General features: G+C 34.1%; 2 protein-coding genes across 2 annotated transcripts; one reads left to right on the forward strand and one right to left on the reverse strand.

The window, feature by feature from the left end:
- Positions 1-1,138: 1,138 nt before the first annotated feature.
- Positions 1,139-3,416, forward strand: LOC133699230 (uncharacterized). Its single transcript, XM_062122400.1, has 2 exons — positions 1,139-1,992; positions 2,518-3,416. The coding sequence occupies exons 1-2, from the start codon at positions 1,376-1,378 to the stop codon at positions 3,242-3,244; spliced, it is 1,344 nt and encodes a 447-aa protein (XP_061978384.1). The 5' UTR covers positions 1,139-1,375; the 3' UTR covers positions 3,245-3,416.
- A 71-nt stretch (positions 3,417-3,487) lies between these two features.
- On the reverse strand, positions 3,488-6,398 carry LOC133699224 (uncharacterized). Its single transcript, XM_062122389.1, has 2 exons — positions 6,213-6,398; positions 3,488-5,471 (listed from the first exon to the last, which is right to left on the reverse strand). The coding sequence occupies exon 2, from the start codon at positions 5,436-5,438 to the stop codon at positions 3,711-3,713; it is 1,728 nt and encodes a 575-aa protein (XP_061978373.1). The 5' UTR covers positions 5,439-5,471; positions 6,213-6,398; the 3' UTR covers positions 3,488-3,710.
- Between the last annotated feature and the right edge of the window lie 6,910 nt (positions 6,399-13,308).

Here is a 13,308-nt window from a genome sequence, read left to right on the forward strand (position 1 = left end):
TGTAATTAAGTTTTTTTTTTTAAATTACAAAGTCAGACCTTGGACGGGTTTTAGTTTCTTTGGACTTTACGTTTGTGTTTGCATGACGATGGAGAGTGGAGACTTTAAAATATTCACCATAAAAACTTGAAAAATGATTAATAATTATCATGTATAAAAACGCTGCTATATATGGAGTATATTATTAATTAACCATATTTTCTCGTAATTTATATCATGTCACATACATATGAACGCAATTAGCATCTTGATTGCCACCCTAAATTAAGAGAAAACATGCAAGATGCTCTTTTTTTTCCCCTAATTGGTTAGGTTTTTTTTTCTAAATTTTAATCAAAGTCCCTAATCAATCTTTTTTTCTTTGTTTTTGATTTAGATCCTTAATTTTTTTTCCTCTAGTTTTCCATTCTTCCAGAACCATGTAGAAGGCCAGGAGACACTCATTCTGAGATACACACGTCATTAATTTTTCTATATTGTTCAAAATATAGAAAAATAGATTATTTTTTATTTTTATTTTCCGGCGAAAACTGGAATATTGAAGTTTGATTGTAGCATGGAAATAATTGTAAAAGACAGCCTTGCACATCCAGAATTTCCTTAACCCTTTCTAACCTGGAAAATCTAAACCGATTCACCTTTTTTAATCTTTATTTTTAATTTAGAGGTGCTCGTGAGTATGATAACGATTATAATTTAAAATATTTTTTAAATATATTAAAAATATATTTTATTTTATTTTTTTAAAATTATTTTTAATATCAACAAATCAAAACAATTTAAAAATATAAAATAATTAATTGTAAACATAAACACCACCTTAATAAAGTGTAAATCAAGAGTTAAATTAAATCAAGAACAGTATTATTTGAGATTTTTATTCCCTAAGCCAGAAATCAAAACGTTCATCATATATATCTTGCAATAATTAAGGAGTGTACAGTCTAATGAAACCAAATAATCTAAGCGCATTGGATTAATATCTTTTCCTTAATGATTAATTTCTTCCTAGCAAGCTGTAATTCTTTCCTCAAATCAAACCCAACAAAAATCCCATCAATTATATATATATATATATATATATATGTATATATGCATCTCGATATACCTCTTAGCTGAAAAAACAAAAGAGCTCGATCCCAGCTGTGAGTGCTGAGCTTGAACTCATCATGTATGACCTTTATCATAAAAAATAAAAAAAAACCAGCTAGTTAAAATTACAGCCTGTTTCCTCCGCATCTCTCTTTAGTCGGCAACTCTTATATATCTTCCCTCCTGAGAACCCACCATTCCTCCCCTTCTCTCTGACGCTGCAGCAATAAAAACAACCACTTCACTCAACATTTTCAGAAACCATTAATCTTTCAAAGGAGAAATGGATCCGTGCCCTTTTGTACGGATCCTTGTTGGTAACTTAGCACTCAAGTTTCCCGTCTCTTCGAAACCTTCCTTGTTAAGTGTACAATGTTTTTGCAAGATCAAGCTCAAGAATTTCCCTACTCAAAAAGCTACAATCCCTTTAGTGAACAATAAAAAACAACAAGAAAATAAAAAACCAGAAGGCAATTCTTTATCGAGTTCTGTAGCTGCATGTTATAGTCTTGACAAGACTCAGATTGATGATCTTTTGTCTTGCAAGAAACCCAAGAATTTGGAGATTGAGGTGTACATTAGAGACAACGGGGTTACTTGTGGATTGAAAGATGGGAAAATGTTGGGGAGAGTGACTGTGCCTTTAGACATGAGAAAGTCAGAGTCTAGGCCTTGTGTTATGCATAATGAATGGATTGATATTGGAGAAAACAAGAAAGGAGAACCTACACAGTTTTATTTGTGTGTTAGAGTTGAGCCCGATCCCAGATATGCATTCCAGTTTGGTGGAGATCCTGAGTGTAGTCCACAGGTTTTTCAGGTGCAAGGGAGTGTCAGGCAGGCGGTTTTCACTTGCAAGTTCAGCTTGAGGAATCCAGGAGATCGTAATTTGGTTTCTATGTGAGTTTTCTGATTCATCATTACCTTCTGTTTTTCTTATTAACTTGTTTTGGTGTTTGGTTGATGAGAAAGTTATCAAGGGAAAACAGGGAGGGTAATTTTTCTTTTCTTTTGTTGCCGGGGACGAAACTTAATTATTATTGAATCACTTAATTGGTTTTCGTTTTCAGAAGTAGAAAATTAGACATAAACTGATTGAAAGGATCGTTGAATGTATGGTCAAATATGCAAATATATTCTTAGAAAACTAGAGATCTTCAAGACTTTTTCGAATCCCAAAAACCTTGTTTTGACGGCAACTATGTTAGCAAAAGCTGTTTGATTCTGTTTGTTTTGATGTGGATTACAAACTGTAAATGGTTATCTCAGAATAAATTTCTGTCCCTTGCATAAAAAACATTTCAAGTTTCTAGAATTTGGATCTTGAGTTTTGTTACATTAGTCAATATTTTGCTGTCTTGTTCGTGATCATTGTTGTTTATAAGTTGGGAATGATTTTTTATTGCTTACATTGTTGTTGCACAGGCCATCAATGACAGAACCAGCCCCATCAAGAAATTGGCTGCCCTCACTTGAAGCTGATAAAGACCCATCAGCAAAAGAGCGGAAAGGATGGTCAATCACGATCCATGACCTATCTGGATCGCCTGTTGCTATGGCATCAATGGTGACACCATTTGTACCATCCCCGGGTTCGAACCATGTTAGTCGGTCCAATCCCGGGGCATGGCTAATTCTTCACCCAGCACAAGGAACTTGGAAACCATGGGGCCGCCTGGAGGCATGGCGTGAACGTAATGCCAATGCTTTAGGATACCATTTTGAATTGCTGCATGACTCTGTTTCATCCTCCCCTACCACCACCCCACTAGTCAATTGTGTTATCAATGCTAAAAATGGAGGGAAGTTTACAATTGACATGACAAATAGTGTTAGCACCCCAGTAAGCAGTCCGCATTCTAGTTGTGATTTCGGGTCTGGACCGGGTTCTGGATCGTGGTCCGGATCGGAGTTTGGGTTGTTTTCCCCGTTTGTGTACAAAGGTTTTGTAATGCAATCAAGTGTCAACAATGGTAATGACCAAAGTAGTAAGCCAGAGGTGGAGATAGGGGTGCACCACGTGAATTGCACAGAGGATGCGGCGGCCTTTGTGGCATTAGCAGCAGCTGTGGATCTAAGCGTGGATGCTTGTAAATCCTTTACTCGTAAGCTAAGGAAAGAGTTGAGACAGAGTCAGAGTTTTGTCGTTTGACTAGTAATTTTTTTTTTTTTTTTTTGGGGGGGGGGGGGGCGGGGGGTTGTTTGAAGATTGATTTGTCGTTTGAGAGGGATTAGATAACTAACAACAGTTTTTTAGCTGGATGTTATGCATTATTATTTTTTTGTACAGTGAGGAATGACAAGGCACGGCTTTATTCTTTTAATTTTATTTTTCTTGTGCTATGGGCATTTTAACGTCTAGTCACCAAACCATTCAGACACATCGAGCAAGATCTAAGGAGAAAAAGCTTGATAAATTATACAATTAAACCCATTCGTGATGTCCTGTCTGTATCTTACCGTGCCTGCTAAGTTGAAGCCGTATTCTCTAAACATTGATAAATATTTCATAGCCAACTGGAAACACCCTAAAGCCCTCCCACGTGTAAAATCAAAACAGAGTGAAAAAGTAACTAAAACTTTACACCACTCACAAGCACGGACATTTCAGAGGAATCTCACTCTTCTGCAACATTTCCATTGTCAACCCCTCCTATATCTGGCAGCGTACCCAGATCTATGCGAGCCTCTCTCTCGTCTTGGCCAATTGAAGAATCATGAGGGTCATGAATGACTGCATCTCCGGTCTCATTCGTGGTAGAAGAAATGGTGTTTTCATCTGTTCCACCTGATTCATGTATGGTGTCAGAGTTCTCATCATGAGTGGCTTCTGTTGTCTCATTTGTTCCAGAAGAAAACCCAGAATTGACATCTTCTGCAGCTATTACTTCAGGCTTCTTAATGGTCTTATCAGATCCACCAGACTCTGAATTACTAGAAGAGTTTGAGGAGTCGTTGCCAAATGAGTTTGCGTTCTCAGTTTGACCAAGGAGTTTTGAATTAGAATCAGACTGGATACCTTCAGAAATTATGCCATCATTAACCTGTTCCGATTTAGTGGTTTGTACGTTGGCTACGTCTCCAGTAACATGAACATCAACTGTTGCATTTCGAATTTGAGTTGAATCGGAGACATTCAACATTCCATTCTGCTGGGACGTACCGGGAACTTCAAGGTTTTCACTGACCTGCTTATCACCAGCTTCTGAACTCACTTCTGTCGACTTATTGCTTGATACTGATTGATCACTGGACAGCACCGTCACTGTTGTGTTGTTAGGTGACTCATCCTCGGACTTGGCCAGAGTGGTCTCATCGTTTTTCTTTTCATCAGTTGTTGCATTCAAAGAATGGCCATTTTCAGCTTGTTCAAGCTGAGACGTTGAGTTGTTTTTATCCCCATTAACATCCAAAGGGTTATCATTAATGGAATGCTTCTCTTGTTGCAAATCAGCTGCTGCCAAGTTCTCATTTGATTTCTCCAGACCTTCCTTCTCCGGTACAGTGCTTATAATTTGGGTATCATGAGTCACTGCACTGGAAGCATCGTCTGCCATGTAATGTTCCTCTCGGGCCACATGGGAATTCTTACCTCCATCATGATCCTGATCTTCTGATTGAGTTTCATTGTCTGTTTGAACTTCCCTGTCTTCATCTTCATTACCTTGAATTTCCTTTCCTCCGCCTTCATTGCCTTGGCTTTCCTTTTTCTCACCTTCATCATCCTCCCTCTCTTTCTCTTCATCCATAAATTCACCATCAGGGTCAGCTTCTCCTTCTATTTTCTCTCGGTCACGTTCATCTACCTCATCATCTCCAACTTCTCTGCCCTCATCGTTGTTTTCTTCACTGTTTGCCTCTTCATTTCGCTCATCTTCTTCATGCTCAATTTGTTCTTCCTTTTCTTTCTCTAAATGATCAGTTACTTCTCCTTTTTCTTCCTCTTCATGCATATGTTCTTCTCTTTCCACCTCATCATCCTTGGTTCCTCCCCCTTCTTGCCCTCCTTCTTCTTCATCCTCTTTTTCATGCCTATTTTCTTCCTTCTTATTTCCTTCCTCGTCCATTCCAGCGTCTTCTTCCTCTTCTTCCTCGTTTTTCTCACTAGTTTTGTCTTGCAAACCAGGATGGGGGTCTTTCCTCCCCAGTTTCGGAAGCACATCATGGCTTAGTGTTTTTTGAGAGAAACTCGCATCTTTTCCTTGAAGCTCCTTCTTCTTGTCATGGGAATGCTTGACTTGGTAGATCAACCAGAAGCAGACACCAAGCAACAAACAAATCTGAAGAACATGTTTTGCCTTGATTCCTTTGGATCTGGGGTTTCTACTTGGTGACCGCTTGATCATGATCAACTCCAATTTACAGCTCTAATCTCCTCCCTAAACATATAGCATATAGTATGTCAGAAACCAGTCACAATCCAAATCTACTCCACATACTTTACCAGTACGATAAAAATAAGAAATCGATCTACCAATGTTATTGTTGCTTGTTCTTTTTTACAACTCCAAAATTTAATTTTGATATAGTTAAGTTTTGACCTACTTTAATTTGAACTATCAAGCAATCAAATCTTCAAAAAACTCCCAAGAAAAATCATTTTGGTTATGGAACCCAAATCATAAGAGCCACTCTGCTCTGTTTGAATCGACTATTGAAGTCAGAAGAGGGGATAAAAAGTAAAAACAATAAAAGAGACAAGAAACATGTTTCACCATTCTTTGATCAGTCAACCATTTTCCATGCCAGGACTAGAACAGTTAAAACAAGTGGAAATAACACAAATTTCTTTACTTCGCTATTTATTCATTTAATACCACTAACCAAATCCAAAATAATTTCAGTAAAACAAAGTGAAAGCCCCTAGAAAACCCTAAACAGAAAAATAAAATCCAGAAACAAAACAGCACCTAACTCCTTCAACAAGCAAAACCCACAAATCAGCAACCAAAATCTAATCCATTAACATTCAAAATCAAAACCCATCAGCCAAAACACTTAACAGTTACAAATGCAAACAAATCCAGCAAAATTAGAAACATAAGCAGTGCAAAGCTACTTGCAAATGCAGTGCTACCGAATAAAAATAAAATAATAGTTAAAACTAAGCAATGAAGTACCTGGGAATGGAGACCGTGAGGCAAGAGAGAGTTTATTGTGTCAGCAAAAGTGGGAGATACGGTTTGAGTGGATTAAATGGCCTAGATGAATAGATATAAAGCCATGAAGTTTTTCCCAAGTTTCTTCTCCCTCACTTATATTATATTCCAACTTGTTATATACTTTTTTCGAGCCTTCGGTACTGGCAAGGTACAGATGGGATCTGATAAATAGGTGATTAGAGTTAGGGACAAATGCATTTGGTCCATATAGTTTAAACACTGTTCTAATTGAGATGTTCTTTCTTTCTTTTCTATTCCAACCTCTCTTTTTTTCCTCTCAAAATGGTCTATCTTTGTTTTACCACTGATGAAAATTAATATAGCTGTATTTTTTTTTTATTGTAATACATATATATATATATATATTAGGTTTATTGTAATTTATTATATTAAAATTTTGGGTTTTAATTGTTTTTTTAAACCTACCAAAATTTATTAGTGTTTTCTTCTGGTCTAAAGGTGTGTTCGGGCACCGCGTTCCTTCTAATTTTGAAATTTATTTTATATTTTTAGATTATTTTGATATATTAATATCAAAAATAATTTTTTAAAAATAAAAAATTTTTATTTTGATGTATTTCTAAGCGAAAAATACTTTGAACTGTCACCGTTATCATAATCTTAAATACACCCTAAGTGTTTGAAGTTTACTAGGAAAGAATAAGAATAAAATAAAAAAAATAAAAGATAAAAGATTGTTATTGTATTATTGAAACAGCTGCTTGAAGTTGTATATTAATTAATTTTTTCGTTACTCTGTTCAGTGTCTTTGTGGCCTTTCCAATTAGGGGAAAAAAAAAAACTTTAACAGGAGGCCGTTATTAGATGTTTTGGAAACTTGAGAGGTGATTTTGAAAAAAATTAAGAAAATAGGATTCGAAGTGAAATATTAATAAGACTATAGGACCAAAACATACTTTACAATTTAAGGCATAAAAAAGTAACGAGAATCATGATTCATGTTTTATGGTTAGGAAACTCCGCTGCCGGCTCCACTCGCTGCGACAAAGGGGAGGGGAGGGTGGTCGAATCAAGGGAGGGTAAAAAAACTCCGTCTAGTAAATTACATGGCAATTATATTGCAACTCGTTTTTTACATTATTTTTATTTAGTTAAGAATCTTATATGATTTTTGTTTTTTTGTTTTTTTCAAATAAAATTATGTGGGATTAGTTTAATTCAGGATATTATAAAAAAAAGTTGAATCAAGAGATTGATTTTAATTGGAGTAGGTCCGTCTTTTTCTTTTTATAGGGTTAATTTTATCAATCGATCATCTTTTGTTTTGATATTTTAATTAATGAAGTTGATCAGTTAAATTAGCAGCAAAAAAAATTTGACCCATTCGATTAATTTGTATCTTTATGTAGACTATCTCATCATGAGTCCTCAACATAGTATATTTGTGGGGGTTGTCTCATTGTGAATCCCTAATATGATTTTTTTGTGCGGGTTGCTCCACTATAGATTCCGCCACTAAAATTTTTAATAATAACAACTGACACAAAAATCAATAATACACTAGTTCCTAAATATTTTTTTTCAAGAGGGAACCTCTTCATTTCCTTTTATACAAGCATATCTTGTTTGTGACCTCTTACAATCATGTTTATTCAATAACACATAATAATTAACAACCAGGGATCGATGAGCTATATTATACACCCTCTAAGTCCTCCAACAAAAACCATCAAGAATCGTTAGACTATGATATCAAATGACACAAACGGGAGTGAAGGATAACATCGTTTATGACAAATCAAAACCTTCAAAGAGCAAGAACATTATATTTATGAAGAGACATCTAAAATATTCAATTTTTAATAATCAAAGTCTTTGCTTACCAAAAAGCTATCTCAATCCTTTATATATAAAAAACTAGAAAATTATAATAATATTAAATAGAGAAAATAATATAGAAAAATTATTTCCTTTAAATAAGAATTAAAAAAAAACATAATAATATTGAAAGATAAATATAAAATTAACTAAGAAAAATATTTATTTTTCTAAAAAAGCTTTTCCATTAGTCTTTCTAAGTTAGAAGAAAATCGTCATTAAGTTTAAACCTCAGTCAGAAACCATATTCATCAAAAACATCCTTTTATATATGGCCCACTTCATCATGATTTTTTAGCACCTTCGTGTGGACCACCTTCTTATATGTCCCTAACACAACACCTTTGTGCAAGGCCATCCTATCATGGATTCTTAATACATCACCTTTGTGTGGGTTGTTCCATTGCGGATCTCACTATCAAGATTTTAAATAACAACAACTAATAAAAAAATAACACACTAGTTCTAAGCATAGTTATCAGACTTGACCCAGGGGTTGAACCGGCCAAGAAGCCGGGTCCCGAGTTACACTAGTTGACCCGGGTCAATTTGAATCAACCCGGAAAAATTAAAAAATATATTTAAAATTTTAATATTTCATATGAAAAAATTAAGAAACAATTTATGTGAATATAAGTTATATGTATTATAAATAATGAAGTTTAAAATATTATTTCAAAAGGTTTTTTATTCCACGTTAAAAAAATATTACGTTATTATGTTATCTTTTAGTTGAAGTATTTAAATCAAAAAAGTTTTTTATCTCATATTGAAAAAATAAAACATTCTTCTAGTATTCATATAGTGAACTTTGAAAAGGATTAATCACCGTATATACATATATATATATATGTATATATGTATATATATATATGTATATATGTATATATATATATGGGTCTCTGGCTAGGAGAAAAAACACATTTGAAAAAAAAAGGTCTTAACCAGGTTTTGCCGGGTTGCCCGGGGTTACGAGTCAACTGGGTTTTGCTGGGTTTTTGCTTATCCTGGTCTTTTGCCTTACTTGGACCGGTCCAACCATCAAGTCATGTTTAATAACTATGGTTCTAAGACGTCTTTTACCAAGAGAAAACCTCTTCATCCTTTTTCTATACAAACATGTCATGTTTTGTGACATATTACAACCATATTAATTCAACAACAATAAACAATTAACTATTAGAAATTGGTGAGCTCTGATACACGTTCTCTAACCAAAACTACTAAGAACTTTTAGGCTCTGATACCAACTCATGTAGACATGAGCGAAAGATAATGATGTTTGTTATAAATCAAAACCTTCAAAGACCATGAACATCATAACTATGAAAAGACATCCAAAATATTCTATTTTTATTCATCCAAGCCTCAACTTGCCAAAAGGCTATTTCAACCATTTATATAGGAAAAAACTAGAAACCCTTAGTAACACTGAATAAAAAAAATAAACTAGGAAAGCTATTTCTTTTAAATATAAAATTAGAAAAAAAATAATAATATTGAATAGGAAAATGAAAATAATAAAATATAAAATTAACTAAGGAAAATAGCTCTTTTCCTAAAAAAATAATGCATAAGTCTTTTCAGGTTGGAAGAAACTCACCAACGAATTCAAATCTCATTCATAAATTGTCATCCACCACAAACATCCTTTTACATGTGGTCTACTTTATTGCAAGTCCTTAACATCTTTTTACAAGTCATCTTATCAAGGGTCCCTAACACAACACTTTTGTGCAGACCACTCCATCGTGGATCTCTAATACAACACTTTTATACAGGCTACTCCATCATAATTCCTAATGGTTAGTTGTTGTGTGTTGTTTCAAAACATCTTTTTGACAAGAGGAAACCTCTTTCATCCATTTTCTACATAATCATGTCCTGTTTCGTGAACTATTCCAACCATGTTTATTTAACAACACACAACAACTAACTATTGAGAATCAATGCATGTCCTCCAACCAAAATTACCAAGAATCATTAAGCTTTGATACTAATTGGCGCAGATATGAGCTAAGAATAATATAAATTGTTATAAATCAAAACCCTCAAAGATAAAGAATATTATAACTATGGAGAAACACCCAAAATATTTCATTTTTATTCATCAAAGTTCTGCTTGCCAAAAGGCTATTTCAATCATTTATATATAAAAAAATAAAAAAATCCTAGAAATATTGAATAGAAAAAATAAACTAAGAAAATTATTTTTTTTAATAAAAAAATTTAAAAGCATAACAATATTGAATAAAAAAATTGAAAAATATAAAATTAACTAAAAAGTATCTATTTAAAAAAAACTCTAATTATAAAAAAAATTATAGATGACTTGGGGGAACATATATGATAATAAAAATAATAAAATATTTTCATATTAATTGAATAATATATACACACATATCTCTAAGGTGCAAGATGGGTGGATTGGATCACATGTTGTCCGTTTAGAGAAACTACAACCGTTTATCCAGAATTTTTTTTTGAATATTTATTTAAAGTTCATGTCTATCTGTTTAGCATCAAGTGATTAGCCATTGGACTGTTGGAATATGGAAAGGCAGGAAAAAATAAATGAGAAATCCTGCTTGTCTTTTTCAAATACTTGGTGGTCCTCTAAGTTTTAAAAAACTGTATTTAAGAATGTGGTTGTGGTTAATTTTTAAAGTGTTTTTTTATTTATAAATGTATTAAAATAATATTTTTTTAAATTATTTTTGACATCAGCATATCAAAATGATCTGAAATCATAAAAAAATTAATTTTTTTTTAATTTTTTTTAACCTTTTTAAAAATACTTTTAAAATATAAAAATAAACTAAATCTGCTCATTTACCTCACCGCCTCACCCAAAAGAAACTATGAACTTATCGGCAAAGCCCTAAGACTACAAAGGAGAAGCCAGGTAAATGCAGCGTTGCGTACCCATAAAAGATTCTGCATCCTTAATTGCTGCGTATAGGACTGGGCTGAAGTCCTATCAGGACTGAATCCGCTAGGGATTTAGTTGGTTAGGGATTCCGAGTTGTACATGGACTCGTTCGAATATCCTCTATAAATACTCGAGCAACCCTTGCAAATATCTATCACTGTTTTGATTAATTTGATCAACCCAAATTTTCTTTTGCAATATTGTCTTTTATGCGTTGCGTACCCATAAAAGATTCTGCGACCTTAATTGCTGCGTATAGGACTGGACTGAAGTCCTATCATCCTTATTGTCTTTTAGGACTGTACATGGAGTCTGGTCTGTTTGATGATGATGATGATTTGCAAAAGATAAAGGCTACATTTGCAAAGATTGTGAATGTTAAGCTAAGAACTATACCACTGTCGCTTAACTGTGAACCACGTTATATCAAGCACAAACCATCATCAGGTGCAAAAGAAAGATTCATGAGAATGGTAGAGATGCCAATAGTTCCATTTGACCTGCCAAGTAATTCAAACATAAGAGGGTTCCGAAGGCGTCAGGTATGAAACCTGTGCCTGTAATCCAGTCCCCTTCTCGGCCTGTCAAGGTGAATAATATACAGGACTGGAAAATCCCACCTTCCATCTTTAAATGGAAGAATTCCAGGGGCTATGCCAAACGTCTGACAGCTTATGGTAATGGTTTGCAAGAATTAGTCCTAATTTCAATAACTTAGCCGAGGTACTTTATGTTGCTATGAGAACAAAATTGCATAATGAGATTATGGTAAAGGAGAAGGAAAGGAGAGACCAGTAATTGCGTGCACTTGCTCAGAGAGCGCGCCCATTGGTCCAAGACGAGCAGTTAATTAATATCCCGAAAACTGATCGGTTCAGGCCTGACAAAGTCTTCGCTGGGACTTTTGAGAGGGCCACTCAAGGAGACAAGCCGGTACTTGAGTTTGATACTGATGCACAAAATTCTGATCTTTTTGGCATGGACGAACTGTGGAAGTGAAGAAAGGGTTAGAAAGCAATGGACATATCAGTTTTAGTGGGACAGTGAGAGATGGTGATGGTGATGGTGATGGATGATCAATTCTTCATGACCATATGACCAATGCTTAGATAGTGTTTGTCAGAGACTCACACGGTTCTTCAGGTTGGATTTGATTATGACTCGTTTTTTTTATATGGCCTCATGAGCAGCTTGTGTTTTACATGTGCTCTCTAGTCTGTTCACTATCCTCCCGACACTTCCTTCAGGTTAAATTTTCTTAAGATTAATTGGTTTTGTTTTATAAATGCATGTTTCTTCTTCTCTTGCTTGTTTCATGTTTCCAGTAAATTGTGTCTATTGAATTGGACTTGTCTTGTATTCTCCTTTGCTGGATTTTACTTGTTTTTCTCCATGCATTGCTGGTTCGATAAGCTATTCGAGGCTCTCTTTTTTTCTCTTGCTGTATTACTAGCATCCATCCATGGTCATTGATTTGAGAAATATATGAGATTCAGACTTGCTATTACATGCGAAACAGAGTTCCAGCAATTCCAGTAGGCAGTAGCTATTATGTTATGTTTGTGTAAAAGGTAATTTCATGCATCACAGTAACTCATTTCCTCTCTGTTTGGGGAAAAAGAAATTCATGTCTCCAAGTCCAGAGTAGACGGAGTCTTTCATTGAGATAGGAAAGATATTGAACTGATGTTCGTTGTGGATTATCAAGAATTGGTAGATTTTAGTTAGTTTGTAGGATCGAGGCCTGACCTTGACAGGAGAAATAAATCGCTTTTGTAATTTTGTTCCCAGATAAATAGAAATGATTTTTCTCCTTTGAATAGTTTAAGCCACTTCTTTGATGCACAGTCCTGCGTCGTTCCATCATTTCATATCTCTGATGTAATCTCCCTGGAGCCAAATCATGCCAAGCGGACCAGTGATTATCAGCGAACATCCAAGAAATAGACAAAACTAGATATTTGATCGGTTTTTGTTAAATTAGACTATGTTTCTAATATTTTTTTTAATGAAAAACCGTTTGAGGTATTGCTTGATATAATTTGATTCATTTTACGAGTTTAAAAGTAATTTATATGAATTGTAAAAACATGATTTTTTTTTAAAATAATATTTTTTTCTAATATTTAGATAACAACATATTAAATTAATTTAGATCAATTTGAGTTAACATATCAAATCTGCGACCTGAATTATGAGACTATGATGACTTAATATAAAGCAAATCTAAATAAATTATTAAGCCTAGCTAATTTTCAATCAACTCGATGTTGAAGAATAAAA

Source organism: Populus nigra, chromosome 1 (genome assembly GCF_951802175.1).
Source record: "Populus nigra chromosome 1, ddPopNigr1.1, whole genome shotgun sequence".
NCBI classification, from domain to species: Eukaryota; Viridiplantae; Streptophyta; class Magnoliopsida; order Malpighiales; family Salicaceae; genus Populus; species Populus nigra.

What these genes read in the sequence shown, in the direction of transcription:
- LOC133699230 (XM_062122400.1), top strand. Translation starts at nt 1,376, where the DNA reads ATGGATCCGTGCCCTTTTGTACGGATCCTTGTTGGTAACTTAGCACTC. An exon ending in GATCGTAATTTGGTTTCTAT is followed by an intron (nt 1,993 to 2,517) that starts GTGAGTTTTCTG and finishes GTTGTTGCACAG; the next exon opens with GCCATCAATGACAGAACCAG.
- LOC133699224 (XM_062122389.1), bottom strand. Translation starts at nt 5,438, where the DNA reads ATGATCAAGCGGTCACCAAGTAGAAACCCCAGATCCAAAGGAATCAAG.